The sequence below is a fragment of the Salvelinus alpinus genome, chromosome 34 (assembly GCF_045679555.1).
Source record: "Salvelinus alpinus chromosome 34, SLU_Salpinus.1, whole genome shotgun sequence".
Taxonomy (NCBI): domain Eukaryota; kingdom Metazoa; phylum Chordata; class Actinopteri; order Salmoniformes; family Salmonidae; genus Salvelinus; species Salvelinus alpinus.
Window position 1 is genome coordinate 6,688,574 of NC_092119.1, and position 23,595 is coordinate 6,712,168.

The following is a 23,595-nucleotide window of genomic DNA, read 5'->3' on the forward strand; positions in this document are numbered from 1 at the left end:
TTGGTCAGTTAGTTGGTCAGTTAGTTGGTCAGTTAGTTGGCCAGTTAGATGGCCAGTTAGATGGTCAGTTAGATGGCCAGTTAGATGGCCAGTTAGATGGCCAGTTAGATGGTCAGTTAGTTGGTCAGTTAGATGGTCAGTTAGATGGTCAGTTAGATGAGCTGTGAGTTCCAGTAGTTGGTCAGTTAGATGGTCAGTTAGTTGGTCAGTTAGTTGGTCAGTTAGTTGGTCAGTTAGATGGTCAGTTAGATGGCCAGTTAGATGGCCAGTTAGATGGTCAGTTAGATGGCCAGTTAGATGGCCAGTTAGATGGTCAGTTAGATGGCCAGTTAGATGGCCAGTTAGATGGTCAGTTAGATGGTCAGTTAGATGGTCAGTTAGATGGTCAGTTAGTTGGTCAGTTAGATGGTCAGTTAGATGGTCAGTTAGATGGCCAGTTAGATGAGCTGTGAGTTCCAGTAGTTGGTCAGTTAGTTGGTCAGTTAGATGAGCTGTGAGTTTCAGTAGTTGGTCAGGTAGTTGGCCAGTTAGATGGCCAGTTAGTTGGCCAGTTAGATGATCAGTTAGATGGTCAGATAGTTGGTCAGTTAGTTGGTCAGTTAGATGGTCAGTTAGTTGGTCAGTTAGTTGGCCAGTTAGATGGTCAGTTAGATGGCCAGTTAGATGGCCAGTTAGATGGCCAGTTAGATGGTCAGTTAGATGGTCAGTTAGATGGCCAGTTAGATGGCCAGTTAGATGAGCTGTGAGTTCCAGTAGTTGGCCAGTTAGTTGGTCAGTTAGATGGCCAGTTAGATGGTCAGTTAGATGGCCAGTTAGATGGTCAGTTAGATGGCCAGTTAGATGGCCAGTTAGATGGCCAGTTAGATGGTCAGTTAGTTGGTCAGTTAGATGGTCAGTTAGATGGCCAGTTAGATGATCAGTTAGATGGTCAGATAGTTGGTCAGTTAGTTGGTCAGTTAGATGGTCAGTTAGTTGGTCAGTTAGTTGGCCAGTTAGATGGTCAGTTAGATGGCCAGTTAGATGGCCAGTTAGATGGTCAGTTAGATGGTCAGTTAGATGGTCAGTTAGATGGCCAGTTAGATGGCCAGTTAGATGGCCAGTTAGATGAGCTGTGAGTTCCAGTAGTTGGCCAGTTAGTTGGTCAGTTAGATGGCCAGTTAGATGGTCAGTTAGATGGCCAGTTAGATGGCCAGTTAGATGGCCAGTTAGATGGCCAGTTAGATGGCCAGTTAGATGGCCAGTTAGATGGCCAGTTAGTTGGTCAGTTAGATGGTCAGTTAGATGGCCAGTTAGATGGTCAGTTAGATGGTCAGTTAGATGGTCAGTTAGATGGCCAGTTAGATGGTCAGTTAGATGGTCAGTTAGATGGTCAGTAAGATGGCCAGTTAGATGGCCAGTTAGATGGTCAGTTAGATGGTCAGTTAGATGGCCAGTTAGATGGTCAGTTAGATGGTCAGTTAGATGGTCAGTTAGTTGGTCAGTTAGATGGCCAGTTAGATGGTCAGTTAGATGAGCTGTGAGTTCCAGTAGTTGGTCAGTTAGATGGTCAGTTAGTTGGTCAGTTAGTTGGTCAGTTAGATGGCCAGTTAGATGGCCAGTTAGATGGTCAGTTAGATGGCCAGTTAGATGGCCAGTTAGATGGTCAGTTAGTTGGTCAGTTAGATGGTCAGTTAGATGGTCAGTTAGATGGTCAGTTAGATGAGCTGTGAGTTCCAGTAGTTGGTCAGTTAGATGGTCAGTTAGTTGGTCAGTTAGTTGGTCAGTTAGATGGCCAGTTAGATGGTCAGTTAGATGGTCAGTTAGATGGCCAGTTAGATGGTCAGTTAGATGGTCAGTTAGATGGCCAGTTAGATGGCCAGTTAGATGGCCAGTTAGATGGTCAGTTAGATGGTCAGTTAGTTGGTCAGTTAGATGGTCAGTTAGATGGTCAGTTAGATGGCCAGTTAGATGAGCTGTGAGTTCCAGTAGTTGGTCAGTTAGTTGGTCAGTTAGATGAGCTGTGAGTTTCAGTAGTTGGTCAGTTAGTTGGCCAGTTAGATGGCCAGTTAGTTGGCCAGTTAGATGATCAGTTAGATGGTCAGATAGTTGGTCAGTTAGTTGGTCAGTTAGATGGTCAGTTAGTTGGTCAGTTAGTTGGCCAGTTAGATGGTCAGTTAGATGGTCAGATAGTTGGTCAGTTAGTTGGTCAGTTAGATGGTCAGTTAGTTGGTCAGTTAGTTGGTCAGTTAGATGGTCAGTTAGATGGCCAGTTAGATGGTCAGTTAGATGGTCAGTTAGATGGTCAGTTAGATGGCCAGTTAGATGGTCAGTTAGATGGCCAGTTAGATGGTCAGTTAGTTGGTCAGTTAGATGGCCAGTTAGATGGTCAGTTAGATGGTCAGTTAGATGGTCAGTTAGATGGCCAGTTAGTTGGCCAGTTAGTTGGCCAGTTAGATGGCCAGTTAGATGGCCAGTTAGATGGCCAGTTAGTTGGTCAGTTAGATGGTCAGTTAGTTGGTCAGTTAGATGGTCAGTTAGATGGTCAGTTAGATGGCCAGTTAGATGGTCAGTTAGATGGCCAGTTAGATGGCCAGTTAGATGGCCAGTTAGATGGTCAGTTAGTTGGTCAGTTAGATGGCCAGTTAGATGGCCAGTTAGATGGTCAGTTAGATGGTCAGTTAGATGGTCAGTTAGATGGCCAGTTAGATGGCCAGTTAGATGAGCTGTGAGTTCCAGTAGTTGGCCAGTTAGTTGGTCAGTTAGATGGCCAGTTAGATGGCCAGTTAGATGGCCAGTTAGATGGTCAGTTAGATGGCCAGTTAGATGGCCAGTTAGATGGTCAGTTAGTTGGTCAGTTAGATGGTCAGTTAGATGGTCAGTTAGATGGCCAGTTAGATGATCAGTTAGATGGTCAGATAGTTGGTCAGTTAGTTGGTCAGTTAGATGGTCAGTTAGTTGGTCAGTTAGTTGGCCAGTTAGATGGTCAGTTAGATGGCCAGTTAGATGGCCAGTTAGATGGTCAGTTAGATGGTCAGTTAGATGGTCAGTTAGATGGCCAGTTAGATGGCCAGTTAGATGGCCAGTTAGATGAGCTGTGAGTTCCAGTAGTTGGCCAGTTAGTTGGTCAGTTAGATGGCCAGTTAGATGGTCAGTTAGATGGCCAGTTAGATGGCCAGTTAGATGGCCAGTTAGATGGCCAGTTAGATGGCCAGTTAGATGGCCAGTTAGTTGGTCAGTTAGATGGTCAGTTAGATGGCCAGTTAGATGGTCAGTTAGATGGTCAGTTAGATGGTCAGTTAGATGGCCAGTTAGATGGTCAGTTAGATGGTCAGTTAGATGGTCAGTAAGATGGCCAGTTAGATGGCCAGTTAGATGGTCAGTTAGATGGTCAGTTAGATGGCCAGTTAGATGGTCAGTTAGATGGTCAGTTAGATGGTCAGTTAGTTGGTCAGTTAGATGGCCAGTTAGATGGTCAGTTAGATGAGCTGTGAGTTCCAGTAGTTGGTCAGTTAGATGGTCAGTTAGTTGGTCAGTTAGTTGGTCAGTTAGATGGCCAGTTAGATGGCCAGTTAGATGGTCAGTTAGATGGCCAGTTAGATGGCCAGTTAGATGGTCAGTTAGTTGGTCAGTTAGATGGTCAGTTAGATGGTCAGTTAGATGGTCAGTTAGATGAGCTGTGAGTTCCAGTAGTTGGTCAGTTAGATGGTCAGTTAGTTGGTCAGTTAGTTGGTCAGTTAGATGGCCAGTTAGATGGTCAGTTAGATGGTCAGTTAGATGGCCAGTTAGATGGTCAGTTAGATGGTCAGTTAGATGGCCAGTTAGATGGCCAGTTAGATGGCCAGTTAGATGGTCAGTTAGATGGTCAGTTAGTTGGTCAGTTAGATGGTCAGTTAGATGGTCAGTTAGATGGCCAGTTAGATGAGCTGTGAGTTCCAGTAGTTGGTCAGTTAGTTGGTCAGTTAGATGAGCTGTGAGTTTCAGTAGTTGGTCAGTTAGTTGGCCAGTTAGATGGCCAGTTAGTTGGCCAGTTAGATGATCAGTTAGATGGTCAGATAGTTGGTCAGTTAGTTGGTCAGTTAGATGGTCAGTTAGTTGGTCAGTTAGTTGGCCAGTTAGATGGTCAGTTAGATGGTCAGATAGTTGGTCAGTTAGTTGGTCAGTTAGATGGTCAGTTAGTTGGTCAGTTAGTTGGTCAGTTAGATGGTCAGTTAGATGGTCAGTTAGATGGCCAGTTAGATGGTCAGTTAGATGGTCAGTTAGATGGCCAGTTAGATGGTCAGTTAGATGGCCAGTTAGATGGTCAGTTAGTTGGTCAGTTAGATGGCCAGTTAGATGGTCAGTTAGATGGTCAGTTAGATGGTCAGTTAGATGGCCAGTTAGATGGCCAGTTAGTTGGCCAGTTAGTTGGCCAGTTAGATGGCCAGTTAGATGGCCAGTTAGATGGCCAGTTAGTTGGTCAGTTAGATGGTCAGTTAGTTGGTCAGTTAGATGGTCAGTTAGATGGTCAGTTAGATGGCCAGTTAGTTGGTCAGTTAGATGGCCAGTTAGATGGCCAGTTAGATGGTCAGTTAGTTGGTCAGTTAGATGGCCAGTTAGATGGTCAGTTAGTTGGTCAGTTAGTTGGTCAGTTAGATGGCCAGTTAGATGGTCAGTTAGATCGCCAGTTAGATGGTCAGTTAGATGGTCAGTTAGTTGGTCAGTTAGATGGTCAGTTAGATGGCCAGTTAGATGAGCTGTGAGTTCCAGTAGTTGGTCAGTTAGATGGTCAGTTAGATGATCAGTTAGATGGTCAGTTAGATGGCCAGTTAGATGGTCAGTTAGATGGTCAGTTAGTTGGTCAGTTAGTTGGTCAGTTAGATGGTCAGTTAGATGGTCAGTTAGTTGGTCAGTTAGATGGCCAGTTAGATGGTCAGTTAGATGGTCAGTTAGATGGCCAGTTAGATGAGCTGTGAGTTCCAGTAGTTGGTCAGTTAGATGGTCAGTTAGATGGCCAGTTAGATGGCCAGTTAGATGGCCAGTTAGATGGTCAGTTAGATGGTCAGTTAGTTGGTCAGTTAGATGGTCAGTTAGATGGTCAGTTAGATGGTCAGTTAGATGAGCTGTGAGTTCCAGTAGTTGGTCAGTTAGATGGTCAGTTAGTTGGTCAGTTAGTTGGTCAGTTAGTTGGTCAGTTAGATGGTCAGTTAGATGGCCAGTTAGATGGCCAGTTAGATGGCCAGTTAGATGGTCAGTTAGATGGTCAGTTAGATGGCCAGTTAGATGGTCAGTTAGATGGTCAGTTAGATGGCCAGTTAGATGGCCAGTTAGATGGTCAGTTAGATGGTCAGTTAGTTGGTCAGTTAGATGGTCAGTTAGATGGTCAGTTAGATGGCCAGTTAGATGAGCTGTGAGTTCCAGTAGTTGGTCAGTTAGTTGGTCAGTTAGATGAGCTGTGAGTTTCAGTAGTTGGTCAGTTAGTTGGCCAGTTAGTTGGCCAGTTAGATGGCCAGTTAGTTGGCCAGTTAGATGGTCAGATAGTTGGTCAGTTAGTTGGTCAGTTAGATGGTCAGTTAGTTGGTCAGTTAGTTGGCCAGTTAGATGGTCAGTTAGATGGTCAGTTAGTTGGTCAGTTAGATGGTCAGTTAGTTGGTCAGTTAGTTGGTCAGTTAGATGGTCAGTTAGATGGTCAGTTAGATGGCCAGTTAGATGGTCAGTTAGATGGCCAGTTAGATGGTCAGTTAGATGGTCAGTTAGATGGCCAGTTAGATGGCCAGTTAGATGGCCAGTTAGTTGGTCAGTTAGATGGCCAGTTAGATGGTCAGTTAGATGGCCAGATAGATGGCCAGTTAGATGGTCAGTTAGATGGTCAGTTAGATGGTCAGTTAGTTGGCCAGTTAGATGGCCAGTTAGATGGTCAGTTAGATGGCCAGTTAGATGGCCAGTTAGATGGCCAGTTAGTTGGTCAGTTAGATGGTCAGTTAGTTGGTCAGTTAGATGGTCAGTTAGATGGTCAGTTAGATGGTCAGTTAGATGGCCAGTTAGATGGCCAGTTAGTTGGTCAGTTAGATGGCCAGTTAGATGGTCAGTTAGTTGGTCAGTTAGTTGGTCAGTTAGATGGCCAGTTAGATGGTCAGTTAGATCGCCAGTTAGATGGTCAGTTAGATGGTCAGTTAGTTGGTCAGTTAGATGGTCAGTTAGATGGCCAGTTAGATGAGCTGTGAGTTCCAGTAGTTGGTCAGTTAGATGGTCAGTTAGATGATCAGTTAGATGGTCAGTTAGATGGCCAGTTAGATGGTCAGTTAGATGGTCAGTTAGTTGGTCAGTTAGTTGGTCAGTTAGATGGTCAGTTAGATGGTCAGTTAGATGGTCAGTTAGATGGCCAGTTAGTTGGTCAGTTAGATGGTCAGTTAGATGGTCAGTTAGATGAGCTGTGAGTTCCAGTAGTTGGTCAGTTAGATGGCCAGTTAGATGGCCAGTTAGATGGTCAGTTAGTTGGTCAGTTAGATGGCCAGTTAGATGGTCAGTTAGATGGTCAGTTAGATGGTCAGTTAGATGATCAGTTAGATGGCCAGTTAGATGGCCAGTTAGATGGTCAGTTAGTTGGTCAGTTAGATGGTCAGTTAGATGGCCAGTTAGATGGCCAGTTAGATGGTCAGTTAGTTGGTCAGTTAGATGATCAGTTAGATGGTCAGTTAGATGGATAGTTAGTTGGTCAGTTAGATGGCCAGTTAGATGGTCAGTTAGATGGTCAGTTAGATGAGCTGTGAGTTCCAGTAGTTGGCCAGTTAGTTGGTCAGTTAGATGGTTAGTTAGATGGTCAGTTAGATGGCCAGTTAGATGGTCAGTTAGATGGCCAGTTAGATGGCCAGTTAGATGGCCAGTTAGATGGCCAGTTAGATGAGCTGTGAGTTCCAGTAGTTGGCCAGTTAGTTGGTCAGTTAGATGGTCAGTTAGATGGCCAGTTAGATGGTCAGTTAGATGGCCAGTTAGATGGTCAGTTAGATGGCCAGTTAGATGGTCAGTTAGATGGTCAGTTAGTTGGTCAGTTAGATGGTCAGTTAGATGGCCAGTTAGATGGTCAGTTAGATGGTCAGTTAGTTGGTCAGTTAGATGGCCAGTTAGTTGGTCAGTTAGATGGTCAGTTAGATGGTCAGTTAGATGGCCAGTTAGATGAGCTGTGAGTTCCAGTAGTTGGTCAGTTAGATGGTCAGTTAGATGGCCAGTTAGATGGCCAGTTAGATGGTCAGTTAGATGGTCAGTTAGTTGGTCAGTTAGATGGTCAGTTAGATGGTCAGTTAGATGGTCAGTTAGATGAGCTGTGAGTTCCAGTAGTTGGTCAGTTAGATGGTCAGTTAGTTGGTCAGTTAGTTGGTCAGTTAGTTGGTCAGTTAGATGGCCAGTTAGATGGCCAGTTAGATGGTCAGTTAGATGGTCAGTTAGATGGCCAGTTAGATGGTCAGTTAGATGGCCAGTTAGATGGCCAGTTAGATGGCCAGTTAGATGGTCAGTTAGATGGTCAGTTAGATGGCCAGTTAGATGGCCAGTTAGATGGTCAGTTAGATGGCCAGTTAGATGGTCAGTTAGATGGTCAGTTAGATGGCCAGTTAGATGGCCAGTTAGTTGGTCAGTTAGATGGCCAGTTAGATGGTCAGTTAGATGGCCAGTTAGATGGTCAGTTAGATGGTCAGTTAGATGGTCAGTTAGTTGGCCAGTTAGATGGCCAGTTAGTTGGTCAGTTAGATGGCCAGTTAGATGGCCAGTTAGATGGCCAGTTAGTTGGTCAGTTAGATGGTCAGTTAGTTGGTCAGTTAGATGGTCAGTTAGATGGTCAGTTAGATGGTCAGTTAGATGGCCAGTTAGATGGCCAGTTAGTTGGTCAGTTAGATGGCCAGTTAGATGGTCAGTTAGTTGGTCAGTTAGTTGGTCAGTTAGATGGCCAGTTAGATGGTCAGTTAGATCGCCAGTTAGATGGTCAGTTAGTTGGTCAGTTAGATGGCCAGTTAGATGAGCTGTGAGTTCCAGTAGTTGGTCAGTTAGATGATCAGTTAGATGGCCAGTTAGATGGCCAGTTAGATGGTCAGTTAGATGGTCAGTTAGATGGTCAGTTAGTTGGTCAGTTAGTTGGTCAGTTAGATGGTCAGTTAGATGGTCAGTTAGATGGTCAGTTAGTTGGTCAGTTAGATGGCCAGTTAGTTGGTCAGTTAGATGGTCAGTTAGATGGTCAGTTAGATGGCCAGTTAGATGAGCTGTGAGTTCCAGTAGTTGGTCAGTTAGATGGCCAGTTAGATGGCCAGTTAGATGGTCAGTTAGTTGGTCAGTTAGATGGCCAGTTAGATGGTCAGTTAGATGGTCAGTTAGATGGTCAGTTAGATGATCAGTTAGATGGCCAGTTAGATGGCCAGTTAGATGGTCAGTTAGTTGGTCAGTTAGATGGTCAGTTAGATGGCCAGTTAGATGGCCAGTTAGATGGTCAGTTAGTTGGTCAGTTAGATGGTCAGTTAGATGATCAGTTAGATGGTCAGTTAGATGGATAGTTAGTTGGTCAGTTAGATGGCCAGTTAGATGGTCAGTTAGATGGTCAGTTAGATGAGCTGTGAGTTCCAGTAGTTGGCCAGTTAGTTGGTCAGTTAGATGGTTAGTTAGATGGTCAGTTAGATGGCCAGTTAGATGGTCAGTTAGATGGCCAGTTTGATGGCCAGTTAGATGGCCAGTTAGATGGCCAGTTAGATGAGCTGTGAGTTCCAGTAGTTGGCCAGTTAGTTGGTCAGTTAGATGGTCAGTTAGATGGCCAGTTAGATGGTCAGTTAGATGGCCAGTTAGATGGTCAGTTAGATGGCCAGTTAGATGGTCAGTTAGATGGTCAGTTAGTTGGTCAGTTAGATGGTCAGTTAGATGGCCAGTTAGATGGTCAGTTAGATGGTCAGTTAGTTGGTCAGTTAGATGGCCAGTTAGTTGGTCAGTTAGATGGTCAGTTAGATGGTCAGTTAGATGGCCAGTTAGATGAGCTGTGAGTTCCAGTAGTTGGTCAGTTAGATGGTCAGTTAGATGGCCAGTTAGATGGCCAGTTAGATGGCCAGTTAGATGGTCAGTTAGTTGGTCAGTTAGATGGTCAGTTAGATGGTCAGTTAGATGGTCAGTTAGATGGTCAGTTAGATGAGCTGTGAGTTCCAGTAGTTGGTCAGTTAGATGGTCAGTTAGTTGGTCAGTTAGTTGGTCAGTTAGTTGGTCAGTTAGATGGTCAGTTAGATGGCCAGTTAGATGGCCAGTTAGATGGCCAGTTAGATGGTCAGTTAGATGGCCAGTTAGATGGTCAGTTAGATGGTCAGTTAGATGGCCAGTTAGATGGTCAGTTAGATGGTCAGTTAGTTGGTCAGTTAGATGGTCAGTTAGATGGCCAGTTAGATGGTCAGTTAGATGGTCAGTTAGTTGGTCAGTTAGATGGTCAGTTAGATGGTCAGTTAGATGGCCAGTTAGATGAGCTGTGAGTTCCAGTAGTTGGTCAGTTAGTTGGTCAGTTAGATGAGCTGTGAGTTTCAGTAGTTGGTCAGTTAGTTGGCCAGTTAGATGGCCAGTTAGTTGGCCAGTTAGATGATCAGTTAGATGGTCAGATAGTTGGTCAGTTAGTTGGTCAGTTAGATGGTCAGTTAGTTGGTCAGTTAGTTGGCCAGTTAGATGGTCAGTTAGATGGTCAGATAGTTGGTCAGTTAGTTGGTCAGTTAGATGGTCAGTTAGTTGGTCAGTTAGATGGTCAGTTAGATGGTCAGTTAGATGGCCAGTTAGATGGTCAGTTAGATGGCCAGTTAGATGGTCAGTTAGATGGTCAGTTAGATGGCCAGTTAGATGGCCAGTTAGTTGGTCAGTTAGATGGCCAGTTAGATGGTCAGTTAGATGGCCAGTTAGATGGCCAGTTAGATGGTCAGTTAGATGGTCAGTTAGTTGGCCAGTTAGATGGCCAGTTAGTTGGTCAGTTAGATGGCCAGTTAGATGGCCAGTTAGATGGCCAGTTAGTTGGTCAGTTAGATGGTCAGTTAGTTGGTCAGTTAGATGGTCAGTTAGATGGTCAGTTAGATGGTCAGTTAGATGGCCAGTTAGATGGCCAGTTAGTTGGTCAGTTAGATGGCCAGTTAGATGGTCAGTTAGTTGGTCAGTTAGTTGGTCAGTTAGATGGCCAGTTAGATGGTCAGTTAGATCGCCAGTTAGATGGTCAGTTAGATGGTCAGTTAGTTGGTCAGTTAGATGGTCAGTTAGATGGTCAGTTAGATGGCCAGTTAGATGAGCTGTGAGTTCCAGTAGTTGGTCAGTTAGATGGTCAGTTAGATGATCAGTTAGATGGTCAGTTAGATGGCCAGTTAGATGGTCAGTTAGATGGTCAGTTAGTTGGTCAGTTAGTTGGTCAGTTAGATGGTCAGTTAGATGGTCAGTTAGTTGGTCAGTTAGATGGCCAGTTAGTTGGTCAGTTAGATGGTCAGTTAGATGGTCAGTTAGATGGCCAGTTAGATGAGCTGTGAGTTCCAGTAGTTGGTCAGTTAGATGGTCAGTTAGATGGCCAGTTAGATGGCCAGTTAGATGGTCAGTTAGTTGGTCAGTTAGATGGTCAGTTAGATGGTCAGTTAGATGGTCAGTTAGATGGCCAGTTAGATGGCCAGTTAGATGGTCAGTTAGATGGTCAGTTAGATGGTCAGTTAGATGGCCAGTTAGATGGCCAGTTAGATGGTCAGTTAGATGGTCAGTTAGATGATCAGTTAGATGGTCAGTTAGATGGCCAGTTAGTTGGTCAGTTAGATGGCCAGTTAGATGGTCAGTTAGATGGTCAGTTAGATGAGCTGTGAGTTCCAGTAGTTGGCCAGTTAGTTGGTCAGTTAGATGGTTAGTTAGATGGTCAGTTAGATGGCCAGTTAGATGGTCAGTTAGATGGCCAGTTTGATGGCCAGTTAGATGGCCAGTTAGATGAGCTGTGAGTTCCAGTAGTTGGCCAGTTAGTTGGTCAGTTAGATGGTTAGTTAGATGGTCAGTTAGATGGCCAGTTAGATGGTCAGTTAGATGGCCAGTTAGATGGTCAGTTAGATGGCCAGTTAGATGGTCAGTTAGATGGTCAGTTAGATGGTCAGTTAGATGGTCAGTTAGATGGCCAGTTAGATGGTCAGTTAGATGGTCAGTTAGATGGCCAGTTAGATGGCCAGTTAGATGGTCAGTTAGATGGTCAGTTAGATGGTCAGTTAGTTGGTCAGTTAGATGGCCAGTTAGATGGCCAGTTAGATGGTCAGTTAGATGGTCAGTTAGATGAGCTGTGAGTTCCAGTAGTTGGCCAGTTAGTTGGTCAGTTAGATGGTTAGTTAGATGGTCAGTTAGATGGCCAGTTAGATGGTCAGTTAGATGGCCAGTTAGATGGTCAGTTAGATGGCCAGTTAGATGGTCAGTTAGATGGTCAGTTAGTTGGTCAGTTAGATGGTCAGTTAGATGGCCAGTTAGATGGTCAGTTAGATGGTCAGTTAGATGGCCAGTTAGATGGCCAGTTAGATGGTCAGTTAGATGGTCAGTTAGATGGTCAGTTAGTTGGTCAGTTAGATGGCCAGTTAGATGGTCAGTTAGATGGTCAGTTAGATGGTCAGTTAGTTGGTCAGTTAGTTGGTCAGTTAGATGGTCAGTTAGATGGCCAGTTAGTTGGCCAGTTAGATGGTCAGTTAGATGGTCAGTTAGATGGTCAGTTAGATGGTCAGTTAGTTGGTCAGTTAGATGGTCAGTTAGATGGTCAGTTAGATGGTCAGTTAGATGGTCAGTTAGATGGCCAGTTAGATGGTCAGTTAGATGAGCTGTGAGTTCCAGTAGTTGGTCAGTTAGATGGTCAGTTAGATGGTCAGTTAGAAGGCCAGTTAGATGGCCAGTTAGATGGTCAGTTAGATGGCCAGTTAGATGGCCAGTTAGATGGTCAGTTAGTTGGTCAGTTAGATGGTCAGTTAGATGGCCAGTTAGATGGCCAGTTAGATGGCCAGTTAGATGGTCAGTTAGATGGTCAGTTAGTTGGCCAGTTAGATGGTCAGTTAGTTGGTCAGTTAGTTGGCCAGTTAGATGGTCAGTTAGATGGTCAGTTAGATGGTCAGTTAGATGGCCAGTTAGATGGTCAGTTAGATGGCCAGTTAGATGAGCTGTGAGTTCCAGTAGTTGGTCAGTTAGATGGTCAGTTAGATGGTCAGTTAGATGGTCAGTTAGTTGGTCAGTTAGATGGCCAGTTAGATGGTCAGTTAGATGGCCAGTTAGATGGTCAGTTAGAAGGCCAGTTAGATGGCCAGTTAGATGGTCAGTTAGATGGCCAGTTAGATGGCCAGTTAGATGGTCAGTTAGTTGGTCAGTTAGATGGTCAGTTAGATGGTCAGTTAGATGGCCAGTTAGATGGCCAGTTAGATGGTCAGTTAGATGGTCAGTTAGTTGGCCAGTTAGATGGTCAGTTAGTTGGTCAGTTAGTTGGCCAGTTAGATGGTCAGTTAGATAGTCAGTTAGATGGCCAGTTAGATGGTCAGTTAGATGGTCAGTTAGATGGTCAGTTAGATGGCCAGTTAGATGAGCTGTGAGTTCCAGTAGTTGGTCAGTTAGATGGTCAGTTAGATGGTCAGTTAGATGGTCAGTTAGTTGGTCAGTTAGATGGCCAGTTAGATGGCCAGTTAGATGGCCAGTTAGATGGTCAGTTAGATGGTCAGTTAGATGGTCAGTTAGATGAGCTGTGAGTTCCAGTAGTTGGTCAGTCAGTGTTGTACCTGTTTTACACAGAACCTCAGCCAGTCCTTCAGGGCCTCCTGTGTCAATCCCACTCCATGGAACAGCAGGAAGCATCCAGAGGGCTCCTGGTCTCCCTGGTGGCTGTCCCCCAAGGGCTGCTGAGTGATACGGAGGTTCCCACTCACAGTGTTGTAGCTCACCTCCATCATCCTCTCAGAGTCTGGAGAAGACCATGGAGATATCTCAGCATCTCACTGACCTGTCTGATGGACCTACCACTGTGGCAGCTACATATACCAAACAGCATGCTGAGGATGAGGAGGGGTTCAGTGCTACACCATCCATCCATCCATGATCCAACTCCAGAATGACTCAAACAACATGGAACATTCAATAGAAGACACGAATAAAACAAAATCAATGCAACTAGTTTAATTCAATGGATGGTAACTTAAAATTCACAGAAACTAGTAAGGAACACGCCAAGGACCACCAGCTCCAGAATCATTCAACTTCCTCAGACCGCTGCACTCTCAGACCTCTGCACTCTCAGACCTCTGCACTCTCAGACCTCCTGCACTCTCAGACCTCCTGCACTCTCAGACCTCCTGCACTCTCTTCATTCTGCACTCTCTTCATTCTGCACTCTCAGACCTCTGCACTCTCAGACCTCCTGCACTCTCAGACCTCTGCACTCTCTTCATTCTGCACTCTCTTCATTCTGCACTCTCAGACCTCCTGCACTCTCAGACCTCCTGCACTCTCAGACCTCCTGCACTCTCAGACCTCTGCACTCTCTTCATTCTGCACTCTCAGACCTCTGCACTCTCAGACCTCCTGCACTCTCAGACCTCTGCACTCTCTTCATTCTGCACTCTCAGACCTCCTGCACTCTCAGACCTCCTGCACTCTCAGACCTCCTGCACTCTCAGACCACCTGCACTCTCAGACCTCTGCACTCTCAGACCTCCTGCACTCTCAGACCTCCTGCACTCTCAGACCTCCTGCACTCTCAGACCTTCTGCACTCTCAGACCTCCTGCACTCTCAGACCTCCTGCACTCTCAGACCTCTGCAATCTCTCCATTCTGCACTCTCTCCATTCTGCACTCTCTCCATTCTGCACTCTCTCCATTCTGCACTCTCAAACCTCCTGCACTCTCAGACCTCCTGCACTCTCAGACCTCCTGCACTCTCAGACCTCTGCACTCTCTTCATTCTGCACTCTCAGACCTCTGCACTCTCAGACCGCTGCACTCTCAGACCTCCTGCACTCTCAGACCTCCTGCACTCTCAGACCTCCTGCACTCTCAGACCTCTGCACTCTCAGACCGCTGCACTCTCAGACCTTACCACTCTCTTCATTCTGCACTCTCAGACCTCTGCACTCTCAGACCTCCTGCACTCTCAGACCTCTGTACTCTCAGACCGCTGCACTCTCAGACCGCTGCACTCTCAGACCGCTGCACTCTCTTCATTCTGCACTCTCAGACCTCCTGCACTCTCAGACCTCCTGCACTCTGACCTCTGCACTCTCAGACCTCCTGCACTCTCAGACCTCCTGCACTCTCTCCATTCTGCATTCTCAGACCTCTGCACTCTCAGACCTCCTGCACTCTCAGACCTCCTGCACTCTCAGACCTCCTGCACTCTCAGACCTCCTGCACTCTCAGACCTTCTGCACTCTCAGACCACGTGCACTCTCAGACCACGTGCACTCTCAGACCACGTGCACTCTCAGACCACATGCACTCTCTCCATTCTGCACTCTCAGACCTCCTGCACTCTCAGACCTCTGCACTCTCAGACCTCTGCACTCTCTTCATTCTGCACTCTCAGACCTCCTGCACTCTCAGACCTCCTGCACTCTCTCCATTCTGCACTCTCAGACCTCCTGCACTCTCTCCATTCTGCACTCTCAGACCTCTGCACTCTCAGACCTCCTGCACTCTCAGACCTCCTGCACTCTCAGACCTCCTGCACTCTCTTCATTCTGCACTCTCAGACCTCTGCACTCTCTCCATTCTGCACTCTCAGACCTCCTGCACTCTCAGACCTCTGCACTCTCTCCATTCTGCACTCTCAGACCTCCTGCACTCTCAGACCTCCTGCACTCTCAGACCTCCTGCACTCTCAGACCTCCTGCACTCTCTCCATTCTGCACTCTCAGACCTCTGCACTCAGACCTCCTGCACTCTCAGACCTCCTGCACTCTTCATTCTGCACTCTCAGACCTCCTGCACTCTCAGACCGCTGCACTCTCAGACCGCTGCACTCTCAGACCGCTGCACTCTCAGACCTCTGCACTCTCTTCATTCTGCACTCTCTTCATTCTGCACTCTCAGACCGCTGCACTCTCAGACCGCTGCACTCTCAGACCTCTGCACTCTCAAACCTCCTGCACTCTCAAACCTCCTGCACTCTCAGACCTCCTGCACTCTCAGACCTCCTGCACTCTCAGACCTCCTGCACTCTCAGACCTCTGCACTCTCTTCATTCTGCACTCTCAGACCTCTGCACTCTCAGACCGCTGCACTCTCAGACCTCTGCACTCTCAGACCTCCTGCACTCTCAGACCTCCTGCACTCTCAGACCTCTGCACTCTCAGACCGCTGCACTCTCAGACCTTACCACTCTCTTCATTCTGCACTCTCAGACCTCTGCACTCTCAGACCTCCTGCACTCTCAGACCTCTGTACTCTCAGACCTCTGCACTCTCAGACCGCTGCACTCTCAGACCGCTGCACTCTCTTCATTCTGCACTCTCAGACCTCCTGCACTCTCAGACCTCCTGCACTCTGACCTCTGCACTCTCAGACCTCCTGCACTCTCAGACCTCCTGCACTCTCTCCATTCTGCAATCTCAGACCTCTGCACTCTCAGACCTCCTGCACTCTCAGACCTCCTGCACTCTCAGACCTTCTGCACTCTCAGACCACGTGCACTCTCAGACCACGTGCACTCTCAGACCACGTGCACTCTCAGACCACGTGCACTCTCAGACCACATGCACTCTCTCCATTCTGCACTCTCAGACCTCCTGCACTCTCAGACCTCTGCACTCTCAGACCTCTGCACTCTCAGACCTCTGCACTCTCTTCATTCTGCACTCTCAGACCTCCTGCACTCTCAGACCTCCTGCACTCTCTCCATTCTGCACTCTCAGACCTCCTGCACTCTCTCCATTCTGCACTCTCAGACCTCTGCACTCTCAGACCTCCTGCACTCTCAGACCTCCTGCACTCTCAGACCTCCTGCACTCTCTTCATTCTGCACTCTCAGACCTCTGCACTCTCTCCATTCTGCACTCTCAGACCTCCTGCACTCTCAAACCTCTGCACTCTCTCCATTCTGCACTCTCAGACCTCCTGCACTCTCAGACCTCCTGCACTCTCAGACCTCCTGCACTCTCAGACCTCCTGCACTCTCTCCATTCTGCACTCTCAGACCTCTGCACTCTCAGACCTCCTGCACTCTCAGACCTCCTGCACTCTTCATTCTGCACTCTCAGACCTCCTGCACTCTCAGACCTCCTGCACTCTCAGACCGCTGCACTCTCAGACCGCTGCACTCTCAGACCGCTGCACTCTCAGACCTCTGCACTCTCTTCATTCTGCACTCTCTTCATTCTGCACTCTCAGACCGCTGCACTCTCAGACCGCTGCACTCTCAGACCTCTGCACTCTCAGACCTCCTGCACTCTCAGACCTCCTGCACTCTCAGACCTCCTGCACTCTCAGACCTCCTGCACTCTCAGACCTCACCACTCTCTTCATTCTGCACTCTCAGACCTCTGCACTCTCAGACCTCCTGCACTCTCAGACCTCCTGCACTCTCAGACCTCCTGCACTCTCAGACCGCTGCACTCTCAGACCTCCTGCACTCTCTCCATTCTGCACTCTCAGACCTCAGCACTCTCAGACCTCCTGCACTCTCAGACCGCTGCACTCTCAGACCTCCTGCACTCTCAGACCTCCTGCACTCTCAGACCTCCTGCACTCTCTTCATTCTGCACTCTCAGACCGCTGCACTCTCAGACCTCCTGCACTCTCAGACCTCCTGCACTCTCAGACCTCCTGCACTCTCAGACCTCTGCACTCTCAGACCTCTGCACTCTCAGACCTCCTGCACTCTCAGACCTCCTGCACTCTCAGACCTCCTGCACTCTCAGACCTTCTGCACTCTCAGACCTCCTGCACTCTCAGACCTCCTGCACTCTCAGACCTCTGCAATCTCTCCATTCTGCACTCTCTCCATTCTGCACTCTCTCCATTCTGCACTCTCAAACCTCCTGCACTCTCAAACCTCCTGCACTCTCAAACCTCCTGCACTCTCAAACCTCCTGCACTCTCAGACCTCCTGCACTCTCAGACCTCCTGCACTCTCAGACCTCTGCACTCTCTTCATTCTGCACTCTCAGACCGCTGCACTCTCAGACCGCTGCACTCTCAGACCTCCTGCACTCTCAGACCTCCTGCACTCTCAGACCTCTGCACTCTCAGACCTCTGCACTCTCAGACCGCTGCACTCTCAGACCGCTGCACTCTCAGACCTCACCACTCTCTTCATTCTGCACTCTCAGACCTCTGCACTCTCAGACCTCCTGCACTCTCAGAACTCCTGCACTCTCAGACCGCTGCACTCTCAGACCTCCTGCACTCTCTCCATTCTGCACTCTCAGACCTCTGCACTCTCAGACCTCCTGCACTCTCAGACCGCTGCACTCTCAGACCTCCTGCACTCTCAGACCTCCTGCACTCTCAGACCTCCTGCACTCTCTTCATTCTGCACTCTCAGACCGCTGCACTCTCAGACCTCCTGCACTCTCAGACCTCCTGCACTCTCAGACCTCTGCACTCTCAGACCTCTACACTCTCAGACCTCTACACTCTCAGACCTCCTGCACTCTCAGACCTCCTGCACTCTCAGACCTCCTGCACTCTCAGACCTCCTGCACTCTCAGACCTCCTGCACTCTCAGACCTCCTGCACTCTCAGACCTTCTGCACTCTCAGACCTCTGCAATCTCTCCATTCTGCACTCTCTCCATTCTGCACTCTCTCCATTCTGCACTCTATCCATTCTGCACTCTCTCCATTCTGCACTCTATCCATTCTGCACTCTCAAACCTCCTGCACTCTCAAACCTCCTGCACTCTCAAACCTCCTGCACTCTCAGACCTCCTGCACTCTCAGACCTCCTGCACTCTCAGACCTCCTGCACTCTCAGACCTCCTGCACTCTCAGACCTCTGCACTCTCTTCATTCTGCACTCTCTATTCTGCAATCTCTTCATTCTGCACTCTCTTCATTCTGCACTCTCAGACCTCCTGCACTCTCAGACCTCCTGCACTCTCAGACCTCCTGCACTCTCAGACCTCTGCACTCTCTTCATTCTGCACTCTCAGACCTCTGCACTCTCAGACCTCCTGCACTCTCAGACCTCTGCACTCTCTTCATTCTGCACTCTCAGACCTCCTGCACTCTCAGACCTCCTGCACTCTCAGACCACCTGCACTCTCAGACCTCTGCACTCTCAGACCTCCTGCACTCTCAGACCTCTGCAATCTCTTCATTCTGCACTCTCAGACCTCTGCACTCTCTTCATTCTGCACTCTCAGACCTCCTGCACTCTCAGACCTCCTGCACTCTCAGACCTCTGCACTCTCTTCATTCTGCACTCTCAGACCTCCTGCACTCTCAGACCTCCTGCACTCTCAGACCTCCTGCACTCTCTCCATTCTGCACTCTCAGACCTCCTGCACTCTCTCCATTCTGCACTCTCAGACCTCTGCACTCTCAGACCTCCTGCACTCTCAGACCTCTGCACTCTCTTCATTCTGCACTCTCAGACCTCTGCACTCTCTCCATTCTGCACTCTCAGACCTCCTGCACTCTCAGACCTCCTGCACTCTCAGACCTCTGTACTCTCAGACCTCTGTACTCTCAGACCGCTGCACTCTCTTCATTCTGCACTCTCAGACCTCCTGCACTCTGACCTCTGCACTCTCAGACCTCCTGCACTCTCAGACCTCCTGCACTCTCTCCATTCTGCACTCTCAGACCTCCTGCACTCTCAGACCTCCTGCACTCTCAGACCTCCTGCACTCTCTCCATTCTGCACTCTCAGACCTCTGCACTCTCAGACCTCTGCACTCTCAGACCTCCTGCACTCTCAGACCTCCTGCACTCTCTTCATTCTGCACTCTCAGACTTCCTGCACTCTCAGACCTCCTGCACTCTCAGACCGCTGCACTCTCAGACCGCTGCACTCTCAGACCGCTGCACTCTCAGACCTCTGCACTCTCTTCATTCTGCACTCTCTTCATTCTGCACTCTCTTCATTCTTCACTCTCAGACCTCTGCACTCTCAGACCTCCTGCACTCTCAGACCTCCTGCACTCTCTTCATTCTGCACTCTCAGACTTCCTGCACTCTCAGACCTCCTGCACTCTCAGACCGCTGCACTCTCAGACCGCTGCACTCTCAGACCGCTGCACTCTCAGACCTCTGCACTCTCTTCATTCTGCACTCTCTTCATTCTGCACTCTCTTCATTCTTCACTCTCAGACCTCTGCACTCTCAGACCTCCTGCACTCTCAGACCTCCTGCACTCTCTCCATTCTGCACTCTCAGACCTCTGCACTCTCAGACCTCCTGCACTCTCAGACCTCCTGCACTCTCAGACCTCCTGCACTCTCAGACCTCCTGCACTCTCAGACCTCTGCACTCTCAAACCTCCTGCACTCTCTCCATTCTGCACTCTCAGACCTCTGCACTCTCAGACCTCCTGCACTCTCAGACCACGTGCACTCTCAGACCTCTGCACTCTCTCCATTCTGCACACTCAGACCTCCTGCACTCTCAGACCTCCTGCACTCTCTCCATTCTGCACTCTCAGACCTCTGCACTCTCAGACCTCCAGCACTTTCAGACCTCTGCACTCTCTTCATTCTGCACTCTCAGACCTCTGCACTCTCAGACCTCTGCACTCTGACCCCCTGCACTCTCAGAACCCTGCACTCTCAGAACCCTGCACTCTCAGAACCCTGCACTCTCAGACCTCTGCACTCTCAGACCTCTGCACTCTCAGACCTCCTGCACTCTCAGACCTCCTGCACTCTCAGACCTCCTGCACTCTCAGACCTCCTGCACTCTCAGACCTCTGCACTCTCTTCATTCTGCATTCTGCACTCTCAGACCTCCTGCACTCTCAAACCTGCTGCACTCTCAGACCTCCTGCACTCTCTCCATTCTGCACTCTCAGACCTCTGCACTCTCAGACCTCCTGCACTCTCAGACCTCTGCACTCTCTCCATTCTGCACTCTCAGACCTCCTGCACTCTCAGACCTCCTGCACTCTCAGACCTCCTGCACTCTCAGACCTCCTGCACTCTCAGACCTCCTGCACTCTCAGACCTCTGCACTCTCTCCATTCTGTACTCTCAGACCGCTGCACTCTCAGACCTCCTGCACTCTCAGACCTCCTGCACTCTCAGACCTCCTGCACTCTCAGACCTCCTGCACTCTCAGACCTCCTGCACTCTCAGACCTCCTGCACTCTCAGACCTCCTGCACTCTCAGACCTCCTGCACTCTCAGACCTCCTGCACTCTCAGACCTCCTGCACTCTCAGACCTCCTGCACTCTCAGACCTCCTGCACTCTCAGACCTCTGCACTCTCAGACCTCTGCACTCTCAGACCTCCTGCACTCTCAGACCTCCTGCACTCTCAGACCTCTGCACTCTCAGACCTCCTGCACTCTCAGACCTCTGCACTCTCTTCATTCTGCACTCTCAGACCTCCTGCACTCTCAGACCTCTGCACTCTCAGACCTCCTGCACTCTCAGACCTCTGCACTCTCAGACATCTGCACTCTCTTCATTCTGCACTCTCTTCATTCTGCACTCTCTTCATTCTGCACTCTCTCCTCATTCAACAACGCCACATAAACGTCTGTATGAATAAAGTGAGGAGAAACTACTCAACCAAACTAAACCAGTGGAGAGTGAAGGAGCTCAGTTTCCTACCATCAGCTGGCGCTCCCTGCCTTGAGGACAAACCTTTATCGAAATAATACTCACAACTGGGAATGCAAGTACAGGTTAAATGTTGACATTCATTTAGTATTACAACACAAGGCAGAAGACATCTCAAATAATACTTGTATGATTATTGATAAGTAGTACAACTAAACATTTCTACTCAATCATCCCCATCATTGTACAGAGTGATGTTGTGTATATTGTCAGTGAGTGAGAATAACAGAGAAACCCTACCAGAGAAGAGGACCTTCCCACAGATGTTGTAGACGTTTCCTCTGAAAGGGTTTGGTCTCAGAGCTGACTTGAAGGCTAGGGGGCAGAGAGAGACTGGTAGGATATTCAACTGTATAAAATATTATACTGTATAATATACATGGTTAAGCATTGTACTGTACATTATATAGATCCTCAAAAAGGTATACAGCTGCACCATTGAGAGCATCTTGACTGGTTGCATCACCGCCTGGTACGGCTACTGCTCGGCCTCTGACCGTAAGGCGCTACAGAGGGTAGTACGTACGGTCCAGTACATCACTGGGGCCAAGCTTCCTGCCATCCAAGACCTCTATACTAGGCGGTGTCAGAGGAAGACCCTAAAAATTGTCAAAGACCACCCAAGTCATAGACTGTTCTCTCTGCTACCGCACGGCAAGCGATACCGGAGCGCCAAGTCTTGGACCAAAAGGCTCCTTAACAGCTTCTACCCCCAAGCAATCAGACTGCTGAACAGCTTCCAGCCCCAAGTCATTAGACTGCTGAACAGCTTCTACCCCCAAGTCATCAGACTGCTTAACATTTACATTTAAGTCATTTAGCAGACGCTCTTATCCAGAGCGACTTACAAATTGGTGCATTCACCTTATGATATCCAGTGGAACAACCACTTTACAATAGTGCATCTAACTCTTTTAAGGGGGGGGGGGGGGGGGGGGGTTAGAGGGATTACTTTATCCTATCCTAGGTATTCCTTAAAGAGGTGGGGTTTCAGGTGTCTCCGGAAGGTGGTGATTGACTCCGCTGACCTGGCGTCGTGAGGGAGTTTGTTCCACCATTGGGGTGCCAGAGCAGCGAACAGTTTTGACTGGGCTGAGCGGGAACTGTACTTCCCCAGAGGTAGGGAGGCGAGCAGGCCAGAGGTGGATGAACGCAGTGCCCTTGTTTGGGTGTAGGGCCTGATCAGAGCCTGAAAGTACGGAGGTGCCGTTCCCCTCACAGCTCCGTAGGCAAGCACCATGGTCTTGTAGCGGATGCGAGCTTCAACTGGAAGCCAGTGGAGAGAGCGGAGGAGCGGGGTGACGTGAGAGAACTTGGGAAGGTTGAACACCAGACGGGCTGCGGCGTTCTGGATGAGTTGTAGGGGTTTAATGGCACAGGCAGGGAGCCCAGCCAACAGCGAGTTGCAGTAATCCAGACGGGAGATGACAAGTGCCTGGATTAGGACCTGCACCGCTTCCTGTGTGAGGCAGGGTCGTACTCTGCGAATGTTGTAGAGCATGAACCTACAGGAACGGGTCACCCCCAAGTCATCAGACTGCTGAACAGCTTCTACCCCCAAGCCATCAGACTGCTGAACAGCTTCTACCCCCAAGTCATTAGACTGCTGAACAGCTTCTACCCCCAAGCCATTAGACTCCTGAACAGCTTCTACCCCCAAACCATTAGACTGCTGAACAGCGTCTACCCCCAAGTCATTAGACTGTTGAACAGCTTCTACCCCAAAACCATTAGACTCCTGAACAGCTTCTACCCCCAAGCCATTAGACTCCTGAACAGCTTCTACCCCCAAACCATTAGACTGCTGAACAGCGTCTACCCCCAAGTCATTAGACTGTTGAACAGCTTCTACCCCCAAGCCATCAGACTGCTGAACAGCTTCTACCCCCAAACCATTAGACTGCTGAACAGCTTCTACCCCCAAGCCATTAGACTCCTGAACAGCTTCTACCCGCAAGTCATTAGACTCCTGAACAGCTTCTACCCCCAAGTCATTAGACTGTTGAACAGCTTCTACCCCCAAGCCATTAGACTGCTGAACAGCTTCTACCCCCAAACCATCAGACTGCTGAACAGCTTCTACCCCAAAGCCATTAGACTCCTGAACAGCTTCTACCCCCAAGCCATTAGACTGCTGAACAGCTTCTACCCCCAAGCCATCAGACTGCTGAACAGCTTCTACCCCCAAGCCATTAGACTCCTGAACAGCTTCTACCCCCAAGCCATTAGACTGCTGAACAGCTTCTACCCCCAAGCCATTAGACTGCTGAACAGCTTCTACCCACAAACCATTAGACTGCTGAACACCTTCTACCCCCAAGCCATTAGACTGCTGAACAGCTTCTACCCCCAAACCATTAGACTGCTGAACAGCTTCTACCCCCAAACCATTAGGCTGCTGAACAGCTTCTACCCCCAAGTCATCAGACTGCTTAACATTTACATTTACATTTAAGTCATTTAGCAGACGCTCTTATCCAGAGCGACTTACAAATTGGTGCATTCACCTTATGATATCCAGTGGAACAACCACTTTACAATAGTGCATCTAACTCTTTTAAGGGGGGGGGTTAGAGGGATTACTTTATCCTATCCTAGGTATTCCTTAAAGAGGTGGGGTTTCAGGTGTCTCCGGAAGGTGGTGATTGACTCCGCTGACCTGGCGTCGTGAGGGAGTTTGTTCCACCATTGGGGTGCCAGAGCAGCGAACAGTTTTGACTGGGCTGAGCGGGAACTGTACTTCCCCAGAGGTAGGGAGGCGAGCAGGCCAGAGGTGGATGAACGCAGTGCCCTTGTTTGGGTGTAGGGCCTGATCAGAGCCTGAAGGTACGGAGGTGCCGTTCCCCTCACAGCTCCGTAGGCAAGCACCATGGTCTTGTAGCGGATGCGA

General features: G+C 48.7%; 1 protein-coding gene across 1 annotated transcript in view; it reads right to left on the bottom strand.

Annotated features, from left to right (window-relative positions):
• The window catches only part of dnaaf9 (dynein axonemal assembly factor 9), a 126,554-nt gene that overhangs the window by 3,708 nt on the left and 99,251 nt on the right, over positions 1 to 23,595 (bottom strand). The window contains exons 31-32 of the mRNA XM_071382351.1: positions 20,946 to 21,020; positions 12,708 to 12,889 (exon numbers count right to left, since the gene is read on the bottom strand). Coding sequence (XP_071238452.1) covers positions 12,708 to 12,889; positions 20,946 to 21,020 — 257 coding nt within the window. The remainder of the gene's footprint in view (positions 1 to 12,707; positions 12,890 to 20,945; positions 21,021 to 23,595) is intronic.